We start from the raw sequence: 17500 nt of genomic DNA, 5'->3' as shown, positions 1-17500 counted from the left end.
TTGTCCTTTTATCTGCTGGTAAACCTATGGGTTGTTCCCTGTTTTTGGCTCTTACACATAAAGCTGCTACGAATCACTTGGGTGTAAGTCTTTGTAAGGGTCTGCTCTTCCTTTTCTCGGGTGAGTGCCTCGAGGTGGAAGGGATAGGTCCTGTGACAGGGCATGTGGGACTTTGCAGGGAGCTGCAGGATGCGTTCACGCCAGCGGTGTCTGGGAACCCTGGTCGCTCCACACCCATGTGAGCACTTGGGATGGTCAGTGTCCTGCTTTTGCTCGTGCGGCGACCGTGGCGAGGTGTCACACGGGGGATCTGATATGTGTTCTCTAATGCCCAGTGTGGAACATCTTCACATGTGCTGCTTTGCCGTCTGTCTGTCTTTGGGGAAGCGTCTCTTTGAGTCTGCTGCCCATTTTTTGTATTGGGTTGTTTCTTTTCAGTGAGTTTTGAGAATTCCATGTTACAGATGCTAGCCTTTTCTTGGAGATGTGCCTCGCGAGGACTTCCTTTCCTCTTCTGGCCTATCTTTGTTTCCTTTAGTAGTGTTTTTTGAAGAGCAGAAGTGTTTAATTTTAATAAAGTCCATGTTACCAACTTGTTCTTTCTAGGGTTGTATTTCTGGTGTCGTATCTAGAATATCTTTGCTTGGGCAGCCCAGGTGGCTCAGCGGTTTAGGGCCGCCTTCAGCCCAGGGCATGATCCTGGAGACCGGGGATCAAGTCCCGCATCGGGCTCCCTGCATGGAGCCTGCTTCTCTCTCTGCCTGTGTCTCTGCCTCTCTCTCTCCTCTCTGTATATTCTCATGAATAAATAAATAAAATATTAAAAGAAAATAGAATATCTTTGCCTAATCCAAGGTCACAAAGATTTTCCCCCATATTTTCTTCCAGAAATTTATTATTATTATTTTTTAAAGATGTTATTTATGTACTCATGAGAGACACAGAGAGAGGCAGAGACACAGGCAGAGGGAGAATAGGCTCCCCGCGGGAAGCCCAGTGCAGGACTTGATCCCAGGACCCCGGATCACAACCTGAGCCAAAGGCAGACACTCAACTGCTGAGCCACCCAGGGGTCCCTTCTTCGAGAAATTTAGAGTTCTAGGGCTTAATACATTTGGGTCTGGGATCCATTTTGAGTCGGTTTTGATATACGGTGTGAGGCAGGGATCCAAGTCAATGCTTTTTGCCTGTGGATGTTCACTTATTCCCCATTTGTTGAAAGACTATCTTTTCCCATTGAATTGCCTTTGTGCCTTTGCCAAGAATTATTAGTTGTCCATGCCCATTTCTGGACTCCGTTCTACTCCATCAATCTATTCCAACTTTGCACCAGCGCTGTCCTGCAGCTTTGAGCGCACTGGGAAATGGGTAGCGTTAGCCTCAACTTCATTCTTTCTCATGGTTGTTTGGTTGCTCTACGACCTTGTGTTTGTATACAAATTTTATTTTATTCTATTTTTAAAAATATTTTATTAAGATTTTAAAAAATTTATTCATTTATAAAAGAGAGAGAGGGAGAGACACACACACAGACACACACACAGGCAGAGGGAGAAGCAGGCTCCATGCTGGGAGCCTGACGTGGGACTTGATCTTGGGTCTCCAGGATCATGCCCTGGGCCGAAGGCAGGCGCCAAACTGCTGAGCCACCCCAGGATCCCCTAAAGATTTTATTTAGGGCAGCCCGGGTGGCTCAGCGGTTTGGCGCCTCCTTCAGCCCAGGGCGTGATCCTGGAGTCCCGGGATCGAGTCCCACATCAGGCTGCTTCTGGAGCCTCCTTCTCCCTCTGCCTGTGTCTCTGCCTCTCTCTCTCTCTCTCTCTGTCTCTCATGAATAAAGTCTTTATTTTTTTAAAGATTTTATTTATTTATTCATGAGACACACACACACACACACACACACGCACACACACACACAGGCAGAGACACAGGCAGAGGGAAAAACAGGCTCCCTAGAGGGAGCCCGATGTGGGACTTGATCCCGGGACTCCAGGATCACACCCTGGGCCAAAGGTAGATGCTAAAACCGCTGAGCCACCCAGAGAGCCTCTGTATACAAATTTTAGAATCATCTTGTCCATTTGCACACAAAGGGCTGCTGGGATTTTGGGTGGATTACACTACATCTGCAGGTGCATTTGAGGAGAGTTGGCATCTTAGCCACTGGCTTCCCCGACCCGTGAGCGAGGCCTGGTGAAGCTCTTCGCTTTACATCTCTCTTCACGGTTCTCAGCCGTGTTTGTAGTTTTTAGTGTTATGCTGGGATGAGTTAAAGTTTGTGGTAACAGCATTTATGTTGTGCAGGCAGCTGCACGTGCTGGAACATGAATTGGGTCAGAAGCTTCATCTTTAACTATTCAGAAATGGAATAATGTCATTGCTCTTCACCCTTGAGCAACAGCATTTCCCCCCATTCTTGCTTTGAGCATTGAATTGCCCCCTGTACACATGAGAACGAAAACATTTAGCTTTACAACAGTAAATAGTAAACAGGTTTTTTGTTTTTTTTTTTTTTTTTATAATGATAGTTAGAGAGAGAGAGAGAGAGGCAGAGACATAGGCAGAGGGAGAAGCAGGCTCCATGCACCGGGAGCCCGATGTGGGATTCGATCCCGGGTCTCCAGGATCGCGCCCTGGGCCAAAGGCTGGCGCCAAACCACTGCGCCACCCAGGGATCGCAGTAAACAGGTTTTGAAAGAACGATGCCCACTGTGCATACTGTAACAGCACAGATGCCTCCTTAAGGGAACAGGATGAGCTGTCCAGGAGAACAGAGCACCGGATTCTGGGGAGGACCTTCTGCCCGAGCTCGTGTCCCAGCCCACTAGTGGGTCCTACACCACTGTCTGGTTGGCCCTTCAGGAGCCTAGGGGCAGTTTTCCCAGAAATGATGGTCAGCTTTGTGCAGTTTGTGGACAAGTGTGGGGAGCAGAGCTGCCAAAATGCGGGGAGACTGCGGCATGGAGCAGCGGCTCTCAGAGGACCAAAACCCTGGGACCAGGGCCTGGGTCAGGCCTCGTGTGCATCGGGCCCTTCGGAGCCAGCACCGCAGCAGCGGCACGGTTGGGTACAGTTGGTGCGTGCCGTCCCCTCTACACTTAGACCTGTGAGGTGGGTGTGGTGCCAGGCCCCGGGGGCCCCGCCCACACACGTGTTGGAGCCCCGCGCCCCCACTTTCCGGAGTCATGGTACCCCAGCAGCAAGCCACAAGAGTGAAAGGAACACCTGGGCCGTAGTTGATGTGAGCTTTGCCCGTGTCCGCATCAGCGGCTGTGTGGCAGGAGGACCTGGGACCTCTTACTCTGGGTCCTGGGCCCTGGGGACAGCCCTGCTCTTTCTCAGGCCACAGCCTGGGGCCAGCAGGTCCCAGGTCCTCTTCTCCTTCCCCAGGCTCTTGCTCGTGGTTCCAGCTCATGGTTCCGGCTCGCAGCGTGGTGGGCAGCCACTCAGGAACCAAGTCTCGGCTGTGTTTCACACTGAGCTCTGCCCCTTTTCTCGGCTCTGGTCCCAATTCTGGCTTCTTTGGCATTGGCATCGGGGTTCGGGGCGCAGTTTCTTTTTGCACGTGTTTAATGGTAGATGGCTTTGCCTTTTGAGTCTTTGTGGACTCGTACTCTGACAGGTGACAGCACTGGAGACCCTCGTGGTAGGGAGGGTGTGGCTGGAGGTCTGGTCCCCCTGGCCCAGCAACCCTTCCCTGTGCCCTGCTCCTGTCATTACAGCCTTACAGCCCCAGCCATGGCCCCGAGGGAGCCCCGCTTGAAGGGCTGTGATGGGCCAGGCGGGGGTGGTACGGAGCCCACAGGAGGTTGTGCGGAGGAGCCTCCCCAGAAGGGATGCCGCCCAGGTGGAGGTTCCCAGGCGAGTCCAAAAATGCCTGTTTAATCTGTAGCGTAGCTTTGGCTGACCTACATTTTGGTTAAAAATACAGTAAAAGTTGGTATGAAAAGGATCATGGAAACTGTAACATTGGGTAAAAACCTTGAGTTTATCTTGAGCTCTGGTGCTGGCGGAAGGATAGGATTCTCTCTAAAGAGCTGGCGGTCCACGCGATGCTGAGCAGCAGGGACGGCCCGCGGGCGGTGGCCTGGCCTCCCACGCAGGTGCGCCGGGGCTTGCGTGGGTGAGCGCGGGAGCCCAGGCTCTGCCAGACGGTGCGGCCTGTGGAACTGCTGGCAGGGCATTGGTGCTGTGCATTGTAATTTTAAAATCTGAGCTTTCACAGCCATGAAAACCAGAAAATAGCCCAATATCCTAAGCAATAAAGAAGTTATACGTACATTTTGGATGAAGTATTATGTAGTTCCTGAAAACTGTGTTTTTGAAGAATGTTCAGTGACACGGAAATGACTTGCGATAGAAGCGGTGAGAGGAAGGAAATGCCACGGACTGCTTCTCATCACCGCCGTCGAAACGCATGTCCTCCATGTGCATGGTGACCAGAGGACGTGGGATTTCAGATTTCTGTTTGCTTTGTATGTCTCTGCATTGCTTGTTTGCTGCACAGACTCACTATTTTCAGCAAAGTGTTACAATTATTAAAAAAAGAACATCTGAAGTACTGTCTGCTTGGGCAGGGTTGTTTCTTGGGCAGACAGGCTGGTTTTGGCTTCTGTGCGTCCTGAGCAGAGGCAGCGGCTCCTGGGGGAGGCGGAGGGAGGCCCGTCCATGGCTCCTGACCTTGCCTGTGAACTGCCTTCGAGGACTGGCCACCTCGGCTGGGCAGGAGCCGAAGGGTCTTTGGAAACAGAAGACGTATTTTCTGTGTCAGGGGTCAGACGGTTAAGGCCAGCGTGTGCAGTCCTCCTCTCGCTTGCCAGGGCGCGTGTGTGCGGAGTGGGCTTTGGATGCGTTTGGGAAGGAGGGCACTGTGGTGTGCCAGGTGGCCCCGTGTGTAAGGGGCAGTGGACCGCACCCGCAGGGCCCCTTCCCTGAGCCCATGTTGCACCTGCAGAGGGGAGCTGACTTGGAGACAGAGTTGTGTTTCTTGGTCTGTGCAAGAACAGGCGCTGTACAGGTTATCTGTTTGAAGTGAGTGGTTACAGTGAGAGTTTCCGAGATCCAAGACTGTGATAATGTCATTAAAATGTGGCACTTGATGCAGCTGTCAGCGTCGTGATTATCCTGGGGCTCTGTGCTTTCTGCGTGATCAGTGACTGTAACGCATCGTGGCCGGGGACACTGGGGGGAAGCGTGTCCCCAGGACGGCGCCCACTCCCGTGTGCACACCGCCCTCCCTCGGCCTCCGGAGCCACGAGGCTGTTCTTGGGGTCACGGTCACTGGGGGCCCACTTCCCTTCTTCCCAGTTCCATCTGTCATTCTCACTTGTCCCCTTATGTACCGACTTGGACGTATTCCGAGTGTCTCTGTGAGGTAAAGTTACCTGCTTAGAGTCCCAGGGTCACTTCTTGGCAACGTTTGCAGTTCCTTCTCTGACTTGTAGCCACGGGCACGCGGCACAGCGGGCGGCACCATTTCACACTTCTGTGGCGCCCAGTGTGCACAGTGCGCTGCTGCTTCATTCACTATTTCATGAGTGTTTATTATTTAAATCTTCCTTTAGGTTTCTGTTGAAGGAATGCTTTACGCAGAAAAGCACCTGATAGTTCAGGCACGTTCATCCACTGTCGTATTAACAAGCTTGAAGTTGGGGCACTAAGGCACTGATGCCTTGCTGTCCCTCCTCACGCCTCCTAACGAGGAAGGAGCGGGGTTTCCTGATGGAAGGGGGACTGGTGACGAGGGGGTAGTGGGCTCGAGGGATTGGCATCAGGAGGAGTTGGCCCTGTTTCCTCTCGTGGGGTCCCCGGTGTGCTCATGGGCTCCTGGGTCTGGCAGATTTTAGCAGAGTGAGTTATTTGCAGCAGCTGGTATTTGTTTTGTTTTGTTTTTAAATTTCAGCATGGTTTATTGTAAAAGGGATGTTTGGAGGGAAGCTTACTTACTGGGCACGAATGTGGTTCTTTTGAATCAGGGGTTGTAGCTGTGAGCCCAGGGAGGGGCTGTTGTTTCTTGATGTCACGCTGGCTGTCGAAGGAGGCAGGACCCAGAGGTTCAGGGGCTCCTCGCAGACTAGGGAGTCACTGAAGCTCTTGTTTGGTTCAGGAAGGAAAGCCTTGACGTTGCTTCTTGTGGGGCTAACAGGAGGCTCCAGGGCAGCCTTTTCTTCCTGGAGAGTATCATCCTCAGTCCACACTGTGGGAGGCTGGTACGTGTGCGGTGGAGGTGCCTCCTTTCCCGCTGGAGCATCGCGGCACTGGGCTTCTGCTGGGGTCTGGTGTGAGCAGGAGTGTGCTGTTTGTTACTCACTTTGTCCTGGGAAATGTGAGAGTTAAGCAGTAAAATAGATTATTTCTAGTAGAATCACTGACATAATTGGTTGCTGGTTCTTGAATCTAAAATTAATGCCAAATCTGACTGATGGGACTGCCTTTCCAGTGATTTAGCTCCAGCGTCATGACGTGAGTGGCCGTCCCTGTCTTTGTGGCTGTGTGGGGGCGCCCAGGTTAGCCACAGGCCCAGCGTTCCCCCCACATCTGAGAGGGGTGAGGTGACAGGGCTTCACGGGAGTCAGGTTCCCAGGAGCAGTGCTTGCTTCGGCTCCACAGGACCCCAGGCCGTGGCTGGGCTGTATCTCCGAGGTCCCAGCCCCGCGGTGGAGAGGCCAGGCTGCCCACTGCCCCAGACAAGGAGTGGGCTCGGCAGCTGAACGCCTGGCTGCTGCCTCTACACGTTCCCGCTGCCCTAGGAGCCTGGCCACGGCCAGGAGCAGTGGTGTGAGTGCTTGACAGCCTTGTGGGCACAGTGTGTGGCCTTGGGGCCGTGGGGCCCTGTGCCCGGCGTCCTCCCCAGAGGGGCGCCAGGCCCTCCCTGCAGGCCCGTGCCGGTGGCCTGACTTCTGAAAGGAAGACTCACCTGCGGCGTGAATCTGGTGGAGAAAACCTTGTGCACGTTCCCATCTTGCATGTCACCTTTATTGGCAGGTGTGTTTCGAGTTCAGGGACTCTGGGTGTCTCTCACACCTTTCCTTCCTTCTCAGGGCCGTCAGGCTCCCCTCTGATAGGGTCAGCACCTTCACCAGCCGTGTGTATGCGGGGTACGTCACCTGACACCAGGTCTCCTTTATCCCCAGGTATGGTCCTCGTGCGGAGCGAGAACGGGCAGTTGTTAATGATTCCTCAGCAGGCCTTGGCCCAGATGCAGGCCCAGGCCCACGTGCAGACCCAGCCTCAGACCACCATGGCGCCCCGCCCTGCAACCCCCACAAGTGCCCCTCCCGTCCAGATCTCTACCGTACAGGTGAGTGCATGCGCGCCGGGTGGTGGCAGCCCGTGGGGCGTCTTGCAGGTGTCCTGCGAGGGCGGAGAGGGGCGGCCATGCGCCGTCCACCATCGGGAGGCTCTGAGGAGCTGGCTCTGCGTCCACGCTCTGCGAAACTCTGGCATGGTGGCCTGGACTCTGTCCTGTCTCTTCCCTGCTGTCCCTGACTCCACCTCCCGTGCCTCAGTCTCCTCTTGTACAAAGTGAACCCTGCGTGCGTTACCTGTAGGTGTCAGGGAGGCGTGTGGGAGCGTTAGGAGGTGGCGTGAAACGGCACCCGTGCCCTCCACATGTGTGGTTAGGCCTTTGGGGGTAAGTGCCCTGAGCCTGGAGATCGGTGGGGGACCGGGTTCCCCAGTGCTGGCGTGTCTTGTCCACATCCTGACTCCGATCGAGTGCGTGCCAGCATGCTACCCGCGTCTCCTCTGTCTCCTGGTGCCTTTTTGCTCGGGGTCATAACTCTGCTCGGGGCCCTGCCTGCTGGGTGGCCTGTTAGTAACTGAGGTGGAGACTGGCAGGGGCTTGACGTTCCTGTGGAGTCAGCCGTGTCCCCTGTGGAGGTGGAGGCCCGCGCTGTGGACGGAGGCCTTGGCAGTGCTGGGAGACCCACAGGGTGCCCCGTGATCGAGGGACAGCTCAGAGCAGCGAGCTCAAGGCCCGTGGGGCTGTGTGAAGTAAGATGCAGGCGGAGGACACCTGTGGTGTCACTGTCACTTGTGCAAGTTGCCGTCTGACTGCCAGCGCCATTGCTTTCAGCCCACGTCAGCGCCAACGTGCTTGGGACTCGTGCCGTCTTTCCATCGGGTTGAGGTGTCGGGGCCACCTGGTCACTCCTTTACTTCCTCTTCTGCAGCACTGTGACCCATCCTTAGACCCAGGGACGCACCCTTCCTGTGTTAGTGCTTGTGAACGGGAGCACAGAGCGGTTTCCCAGATATTCGCGTTCTTTAAAGACCGTGTTTGGTAGACTCGGGCGAAGGAGCCTAGCGGTAGCTTGATTACAGCACATACATATTTTGATCATACACTTTCCCTCTGGTAAGAAAAGTTTAGAATTTGGGTGGCTTTGTTGATGACTGTAGCTTGAGGCTGGACGCACCGGGGTGCCCCGGTTCTGTCCTCAAGGGTTGATTGTGCTGCATCGGGTGGCGGGGAAATACTGTCACTTGTTGCTCCTTTTAGATGATGCTTGCTTGTTTTTCAGGCACCTGGGACCCCTATTATTGCACGGCAGGTGACCCCAACGACCATAATCAAGCAAGTGTCTCAGGCCCAGACGACGGTACAGCCCAACACGGCGCTGCAGCGCTCACCCGGAGTGCAGGTGAGGTGGCTGTGGGTGCGGGCTGGGGTGCTGGGTGCTAAGCTGAGCTTCGGGAGGAAGGTGTCCTGAAGACTGTGTTTTTCTCTGACTGCTGACCCGGGACAGGTCAGGCTTCCTTTCCTTTAAAGCCACATGGATTTTCATACCAGCAACATGTTTAAAAGCTTCCTGCTATGCTGGAAGTAGAATTAGAAACATCACTTGTTTTTGTTTTTTTTTTTTAAATATTTTATTTATTTACTCATGAGAGAGAGAGAGGCAGAGACACAGGCAGAGGGAGAAGCAAGCTCCCTGTGGGGAGCCCAATCCCAGGACCCCGGGATCATGCCTTGAGCCAAAGGCAGGTGCTTAACCGCTGGGCCACCCAGGTGTCCCGAAATGTCACTCTGTTGATACTTGATCGAAAGGCAGAGGAATCTATGGGGTGGACGTGCGGGTGTGGCACCTGTTGGGGCGAGGATGGGGGTCCCATCTGAGAATGGCGCTCTCAATGCTTGTGTGTGCCAGTGGGTGTGATTCTCGGCCCCTCTTCCTGGTGAGGCACAGACGAGTGAGGGTCGGGGCTTCCGGAAGTGGCCGCAGGGCCTGTGTGTTGGCCACCTGGCTGGCCTGCCTCCCTCGTGGCCTGTGCCCTTTGCCAGGAGTGAAGTCCAGTTCCAGAGACGTTCCCCGTCGGCCTGTGGGGTTGGTGTGTGTTTGTTGTTAAAACGCTTTTAAGCTGTGGGTAGGCGAGTGCTCTGGAGCAGGCGCTGAACCCTCTTGGGTTAGCGTGGACGGTGCCAGCGGGTCAGCCTCTGGTCGGGAAAGCCGAGGAGGGGAGGGGGCAGCGCCCAGGCTGGGCTGGCTCCTTCTCTAATGGGGAGGAGACCCGTGGTCAGGGCAGCAGCTGGCTCGAGGCAGCCGGAAGCAAAGTGGTTTCAGAGCTGTTCTGTTCTTAACGTGTTTACGTGTGTCCATCACCAGTGTGGGTCACCAGTGCGGGTTTTACGGCGTTGGCCGCTTTGTGTTGGGCCTCTGGGGGGTGCTGCGACTGTGCTTACATCGTTGCTGATTGTGTGTAAGCCCCACTGCGGGGCTGCGGGGTAGGCGCTGTTCCCATTTCCCGAAGGGGGAAACGGAGGCAGAAGAGAGGGGCAGGACAGCGGGGGGCATCCCGGAGCCGCCCCCACCCCCCCCGGGGGGGCTCCCACCCCCCCTGGCGGCACCTGGCCTTCACGTGGCGCCACGTGTGGGTGACGCTGCTCTCTGAAGCAGCGGGAGGGGCACCCGGAGCCCCGCGGTGGGCTTGGCGCGACTGGGGTGCACCCAGGACAGGGTGGCTTTCCTGGGACGCTCTCTGTGTACCGAGCTCAGTCCGGTGGGCGCGCCTGAGTCCCAGTTACAGGGAAAGGCCACTTTTCCCGCATCACGTATGGTGGCGAATTTACCCGCATCGGCTCCCGGTCTTGGGTCACGTGGGGAAGCGTGCGTCCGTTGGGCCTCGGGAGCGGGCACGGGGCGTCTTGAGGTGCCCTGGCTCCTGCTGGCGGCTGCAGCAGCCCCGCTGTCCCCCGGCTGCCCGAGACACTTGCCGGCTCTGGTTGCGGCATGGTGCGTGAGGACGTCCTGGGAGAGGACGCGGGCCGGCAGGGGCCCGGGGTCCGCAGCTGGGGGTTGCTGGTGCCGGAGACGACTCGCCTGGCGCTGGCTTGGGCGGCCGAGGCTGAACGGACGCCCTGCTCTGGGCTGCTGTCCCTGCGCCCGAGCCGCTGGAAAGTAACGTTTGGAAGGTTGGAGAGACATCGAAGGCTAGATTTATAAATTGGAAGCATCTGGTGTGAGAAACCGGCCAGTCTGTCGTGATGGTTCACGTGGAATGAAACCTCGGGCCTCCCCGAGGCCTGGAGATGTCCCTGGGTATGTCACCGGGGTCCCACCCCGCGGGCCCGGCACCCGTGTTCAGTGAAGCGGCCCCTCCCCACTCACACTCACGCATGAATCTGCTCTGAAACCCCCGTGCCATGAGGTCTCTCTGTGACCTGCCTGTGGAGAGCAGAGAAGGGTCTGCGTGGTGGCGGAGGCGCAGCCCGCCCCCCGCCCCCCGGGTGACTAGTGACGACCTCATGCCCCAGCCTTCCCTGTCTCCAGCCTCTGCACAAGCCAGGTGACGTGTTTCAGCTGTGGTGTTTCTGTTTTGCATCTGGTTTCTGGAGGAGAGCTGATTTACGGTGGCCACCCTGGGACTCTGATGCCAGGCTGGGCCCTGCATGGCGCTTCCGGGCTTGTGGTCTCTGGCCAGGTGGGCCATCCTGTGTCCCTTGGCACTCAGGACCATGGCCCTGGTGCCTTAGTCTGCAGCTCCACCTGCTGTGGAGTCTTGTTTCCTTCTGGGGGACATGAGGGTCATCTCTGCGGAGCCTGTGGTCACCTTTCATTTTGGGCTCTCATAGCCTCAGCTGGTTCTGGGTGGCGCTGCCCAGACAACTTCCCTCGGGACGGCGACAGCTGTTCAGACGGGGACACCTCAGCGAACGGTCCCAGGGGCCACCACCACCTCCACAGCTGCCACGGTGAGTGCCCCCCGTGGGGGTGGATGAGAGGCGCCTCGAGGTGCCCTGTTGCCCTCCGCCCACCTGCCCGCAGCCTCCCTTCCTCCAGGGCCGGGGACCTTGGCCTCTCTGAGGTGGGGTGTGAGGGCAGCGGCCCTGGCCCCTGCTCGGGGCTTTGAGGCTGCACAGAAGTCCACCACGACAGGAGCCCAGACAGTGGCCTTTGAGGACATGGCCCGTGGGTCGTACAGAAGCTGCTGTCCGTGGACCAGGACCACGTCCCTGTTGGATGCGCAGTAGCTTCCTGTGCACGTGTGCATCTCTCAGCCCCCGGATCAGACTTTATTTGGACTCCTCTTCTCGTTTCCTTGCTCAGGGCTTTCCCTCATCTTCAGTAGCTATGTCATAATTTAATTCATTTTATTGTACACTTAGAGGAGAAGTGCAGGCTTCTTATATACAAATGCGCATTTCCATTGACCCAGACCCTGTGATGGAAATCGGCCGTAACATGTTTTCACTTGAATCTTTTTAACTTAATTCCAGGAAACAATGGAAAACGTGAAGAAATGTAAAAATTTTCTGTCTACGTTAATAAAGCTGGCTTCATCCGGTAAACAGTCCACAGAGACAGCTGCTAACGTGAAAGAACTTGTACAGAGCCTACTGGTAAGAGCGTGACCCAGAGCCCCTTGGCCTGAGAGCATCTGTGGGATGCGCGGAGTCCGTCGGGGAGGGGACGTCCTGCCACAGGTGTGCATGGCCCAGACGGGTGCCGGGCCTGGGGCAGCCTTCTGGGGACTTCGTAGAGAGGCTGCCATGGACGCCCTGCCCTGTACCACGTGGAGGCCGGCGCCCTTTGCGGCCTCGCCGTGTGCCAGCCTGGCCGCATCCCAGGGCATCCACATGAAGAGAGCCGGCCCTGTTGATTGCCACTTGGAAGTGTCCTGTTGGCTCCAGAAGCATTTTAGACACACCCAACGGAGCACATTTGACAGGATTGCTCTCATGTCTTTGCTTTACCTTCTGTAATGGAGAATTTTAAACCTGTCAGAAGTGAAAAACGGAGTCTGGTGAAGCCCTGCGCCCCATCTCCGAGCTTCTCCAGGGTCCGAGTCACACCCAATCTTGTGGCTGCTGCGCCCCACCACTGCCTCCCCCTCTCCTCCCCAGTCCCGTACATATTTCGGCACAGAAGGGCACTTGTTAAAGACCGCGACTACGCCTGGTCAGCCTGCAAATGTAGCCATGCCACGCAACGCATGGTCCCGGCCCCCTCCTGGGCTGCTTACGGCTTGTTCAAGCCGGGGCTAAGCTCTCAGCAGGCACTGCAGCGGACGCTCTGTCTCCTTTGGCCTCATGTCCCTCTTTGCTCTTCTCTTGCCTTTGGATTTCCTTTACTGAGGAAATCTGGTAGTTTGGTGTCTGGGCTTCTGTCTTTCTGCTCCTGGGGTTTTCGGCTCAGGTTCTTGGATCTCTGGGCGTGCCTTCCCAGTGCAGGCAGCTGAGAGTGGGCAGCAGAGAGGAGTCCCTTACGCTGGGGTGATGGGCTGCGGGACAGCCTCTCTCAGAGATGCCGCATCCTCCTCCGGGGGCTGGCTCTGTGCCCTGCTCGCAGGCCATGCTGGTTTTGGTCTAGAAAGGAAGGAAGTGCAAACGGGCGATTGTTTCAGACCACGTACTTAAATATTTTCAGGGAACTTAGAGATTGAAAAGTGATCTCGCCTCCCACGAGAAGCAAGGACTCCTGGCTTTTTATTTTAACAATCCTTACCTTCTAATGAAAATTTCTGTTGAAATAAATGCCTTTCTCTTTCATCCCCACGGTCCCTTGTCTGTGGTCCTCCCCACACCAAGGAGCTGGCTGGGTCTCGCCATCCCTTGCTCCGTAGATGATCCGACACTGCACCCTCATCTTCCCGCTGTGCTCTCGTCAGCGCACCAGGACCCCTGTTCCACCCTTCCCACCAGACCTCTTGGCACTGTGGACACTGCTGGCTGTTCCCTCTTTGAACTTAGCATGAGTTAGCTCTGGGTTGGTCTGTTGCTAATACCCCAAACAAGAGGGCACAGGTTGAGCAGAAGCTTATGTTCTCCTGTGGGGACCCCAGGTGTCAGCAGGCCTGGCTGAGGGTCTCCCCTCTCAGGATCTCCTCTGGGGGATGGCCCGTGATGTCCCGTTCTTACCCACCTCTCTTAGCCTCCCTACCCTCAGACCATACTTGCTTTGGTTTCCAGGACGGAGTTGTGCCCCTTCTTGTCTGGGCACTCGCGTCCCTGCCTTCCCAGGGCATCCTCCTAGGGTCTTCTGTGAGTCTTTGGTGTCGGTCACTATCTCTTTGTGACGGCGTGCCTGACTTCTATGCTGTCTCCTCTGTCCCATGCAAGACCTGGCAGAAAGAACACTGATTCCCAAACAGGATGCCAGTGCATGTTGAGTAGAGATGTGTTTTGACTTCTATTCACAGGAGAATTTTGTTGTGCTTTTTGTTTTTAAGGATGGAAAAATTGAAGCAGAAGATTTCACTAGTAGATTATACCGGGAACTTAATTCTTCACCTCAACCTTACCTTGTGCCTTTCCTGAAGGTAATCATGAGGACCCCCGTGCAGCCCTGCATGCTGGCAGGTTGCAGCAGGCCTGCAGGAGGGGAGGAGGGGTGTGCAGGTGCCCCCGCTAGGCTCGAGGACCTGTTAAGTTTCCCGTCCGGCGGCTCTCCTGTATGTTGTGAATCCCCCGACGCTGCAGCTGCTGATGTGCAGCACCCGGGCCGAGGACTGAGCCCCAGCAGAGAAGCTGACAGGCGGGGCTCACAGTGAGGAGCCAGGGCTCAGGGCATCAGGGCGGCCCTCCTAAGTAACCCTTGACACTGTGATGTAAAAATACCGTTCTTGTCTCTCCTCTAAACATTTTAGCTGGTTCTCACGGAGAATAATCCTGCTGGGTGACGGGGGGAGGGGCGGGGGCGGTTTCAGGGCTCGTGAGTGCTGGATGCTGATCCCAACATCCAGAGGCAGAGGCCCTAAGGCTCTAAATCCTACATGGTGGAGCTGGAGGCCTGTTTCTCAGAGCTGGAGGTTTCCGGGTTTGTGAGGAAGGAACCTGGTGCCTGTGCTGCCGCCGACCCCGTGTCTGTCTTTCCGCCCAGAGGAGCTTGCCCGCCTTGAGACAGCTGACCCCCGACTCCGCGGCCTTCATCCAGCAGAGCCAGCAGCAGCCGCCGCCCGCCTCGCAGGCCACCACCGCGCTCACGGCCGTGGTGCTGAGCAGCTCAGCCCAGCGCACGGCCGGGAAGACGGCAGCCACCGTGACCGGCGCTCTGCAGCCCCCTGTCATCAGCCTCACGCAGCCCACACAGGTTGGCGTTGGCAAGCAGGGGCAGCCCACGCCACTGGTATGAAGGCGAGAGCCTTGCCCATCCCCTCGCTGCCCGCTGCCCCCCACAGTCGGCCCCGGCTCAGGAAGCCTCCCTCCAGCAGGCGGGAAGGCTGCTGCCAGGGACAAGCTTGGGTGCTGCTGCCTGAGTAGTTCGAGCAGGAGCTAGAGGCCTCAGCCCTGCAAGTTTGTGATTTCTTGCTCAGGAACATGAAATAAGCATGTTGGCTCTTAACCCCACTGGTCTGTTATCCATATTGTTTGGGGGAGGTATTCATGGTTTAAAGGATCACGGTGTGTTTGCCGTGAATTTTAGTGGGACGTGACCTTCGATTGGACATAATGACCCCAAGACCGGAAACTGTGTGTGCCTGGTGACGATACGTCAGGCAGATGGCGGTGGGTCTCTTGTCTCACGGCCTTGAACCCGGCTCTGCAGCCGTGGTTTGGGCCCTGGTGAGATAAAGTTCCAGGCTACCGATCGCTGATTTACAATGTGGGTCCAGTTTTCTGAGTTCTGCAGCTGGAGAAGGGAGATCTCTGCTGGGAAGAATTGTACTTTAAATGTGCTCCCATAGACAGCTGGGCTCCCCAGACGTAGAAAGGCAGTTGATTTTTTTCAACTTTGAAGGGGATTTTGTTCCTTACACACAGTTAAAAAACCTCCGCAGTGCAGGCTGCCTTGTGACTTGGTAGCAGGTTGTAGAACGTGTTTTATTGTAGCAGCCACTTCATAACCGAGTGAGCGACCAGAGTCCATCAGGCTGTTTTCCCACCTGCTCAGGGGACAGCTTCTGTCTTTGTGTGGACGGGTGGTGAGGGACTCATGCTCACAGTGGGTCAGAGCATCTGGCCTACGGGACTGGGAGCTTCGGGACAGGGGGCCAAAGGTGTGCATGAGTCACGCTGAGGGGCAGAGATTTGTATGTACGGGACTCCCCAAACCACTGGGCCTAATTTACGCCAAAGGAGAATTCTCTTGAAGAGAAATGGGTGGGTAGTCGTCCGTCCTTGAAAGGTGAACAACCTGATGCTGTCTGTGGTTTGCAGTCAGAGGCAGTCTTGGCTGGCAGGGTCAGTTCTGCGTTTTACTTCCCTGGTCCTGCTGGATGTGGTGTGCCTGTTGGCGGGGGGACAGCAGTGCGCTTAGGCCCAAGCCTGGCCCATTCCCTGCCTGCCTTGAAGCCTGTAGAGACGCACACCTGAGGCTTTTCCCTGAGTTTATGGCAAAACCTGACGTGAACCAGTTTGAGGCAATAGTTATCTTTATTCTTCTTTATGTGTGATTTTTCATAGGTTTGTCATGGAGACCGTTTGGTCGCAGGGCACTGCCCTGTCCCTCAGCGGCTGCCCTGTAGTCCAGGGCATATGCAGCTGGTCACCTTTGTAACATTGAGATAAAGTCCTGAAGCATTTGGCCCCAGAGAGGGCTCGGCCCTGCAGGCCTGTGGGGCGCCGCTGTGTGCGGGGCACGGCGCCAGGCCGGGCACAGGGGCTGAGCCAGGTGAAGGCCGAGGTGGGAGCGGGCTCCAGCTGACAGCTCTAGGCAGGGCAGCACCGTGCCCTGTGGGCCTGTGATAAGGGGGCAGCAGGGACATGCCCAGGGTTGGGCTCAGCCTGGGGTGGTGAGTGTAGGCAGGCCCCGATGGGGAGGCCGTCGGAGAGGCTCTTCCTTAAGGGCCAAGTTCAGGGCAGGACTTGGGAAATCTGACCTCCCCCTCCCCCCAGTGTAAAAAAGGCAGCGCACCTCTTAGAGACCCCGTGGAGGAGGGAAAGTGGGCTTGCAGCCCTCAGCAACCGTAATTTGAAATTACGGGGGAAGGCCTGTGTTCCACGCCAGCCCGCCAAGTCAGCCTGCCTCCTTCCGGCTCCGACCTCAGGACCTCAGGCCCCCTGTGCAGATCTGCCCCAAGGGCTTGTCTCTGTTGTGGCACCTGACACAGGTGTCCCGGTCCTGGCAGGGCCCTGGCCGGGGACGGGTGCTGGCAGCTCCGGGGGGTGTGCTGATGGGCCCGCGGCTTTGCCTCAGGTGATCCAGCAGCCGCCTAAGCCCGGAGCGCTGATCCGCCCGCCACAGGTGACGCTGACGCAGACACCCATGGTCGCGCTCCGGCAGCCTCACAGCCGCATCGTGCTCACCGCACCCCAGCAGATCCAGCTGAACCAGCTGCAGCCAGGTGAGGGCCCCCGTTCGGTGCCGTGAGCTGCCTGGGCAGCACCGTGTGGCCGTCACCTCCGTGGGGGGCGGGTGTGGGAGTCAGATCCAGTCAGCGCAGCTGATTGCTCCACTCCCAGCCTCTCTCGCACTTGCCAGAGGGCGATGGGTTTCAGAGGAGTAAGTGCTTGGGGGGCGCGCTACGCTTTTGCCTGTACTTTCGGGTTGGGATCCCGGAGTTTCTACCAGCTTCATCGTGGCAGGTCCGCGGCGATGCCTGCCCCTCGGGCCACCAGGCTCCAGAGCAGTGGCGGGGGCTTCCACGGAGTGTGCCCACGGCCTGTTGGTGGGTATACCGTTGGTGTCTTGTGTTGCAGTCCCCGTGGTGAAGCCCGCCGTGCTACCTGGAACCAAAGCTCTCTCTGCTGTCTCGGCTCAAGCAGCTGCTGCGCAGAAAAACAAACTCAAGGAGCCTGGGGGAGGCTCGTTTCGGTAAGGAGAGGGCCGCCCCGTGGCACCCACGACTACAGCTTTGACGCTGCGTTCTTCCCCCGCTTCATTTTGACCTTTGTGTGCACCTTTTCCGCAAAGTTTGTGCAGGGAGGTGTGCCTCAGACTCGTAGCAGGAACTAAGCAGCGCTTTTTGGTATATGAATGAATAGAAAACCCGTCGCTATGATGTTCCGTCTCAGTGTTGTGAGTGCATCATGGCTGTAGTGCAGGACGCTTCACCTGCCCTTCTTTTAACTTTAAAACTTGTGGAAACGCTGTACCATGGGCTCTTGATGAGCAGCCGG

General features: G+C 56.7%; 1 protein-coding gene across 1 annotated transcript in view; it reads left to right on the top strand.

Moving 5' to 3' along the window:
- TAF4 (TATA-box binding protein associated factor 4) overlaps positions 1 to 17500 on the top strand; it is a 67377-nt gene that overhangs the window by 29721 nt on the left and 20156 nt on the right. Inside the window, 8 exon segments of the mRNA XM_077873796.1 lie at positions 7134 to 7300; positions 8526 to 8645; positions 11075 to 11194; positions 11720 to 11842; positions 13672 to 13761; positions 14322 to 14567; positions 16578 to 16725; positions 17081 to 17195. Of these exon segments, the coding sequence (XP_077729922.1) occupies positions 7134 to 7300; positions 8526 to 8645; positions 11075 to 11194; positions 11720 to 11842; positions 13672 to 13761; positions 14322 to 14567; positions 16578 to 16725; positions 17081 to 17195 (1129 nt within the window).

Source organism: Canis aureus, chromosome 26 (assembly GCF_053574225.1).
Source record: "Canis aureus isolate CA01 chromosome 26, VMU_Caureus_v.1.0, whole genome shotgun sequence".
In the NCBI taxonomy this organism is placed as follows: Eukaryota; Metazoa; Chordata; class Mammalia; order Carnivora; family Canidae; genus Canis; species Canis aureus.
The sequence above is the reverse complement of the archived record's forward strand: the minus strand, read 5'-3'. Positions and strand labels throughout refer to the sequence as shown.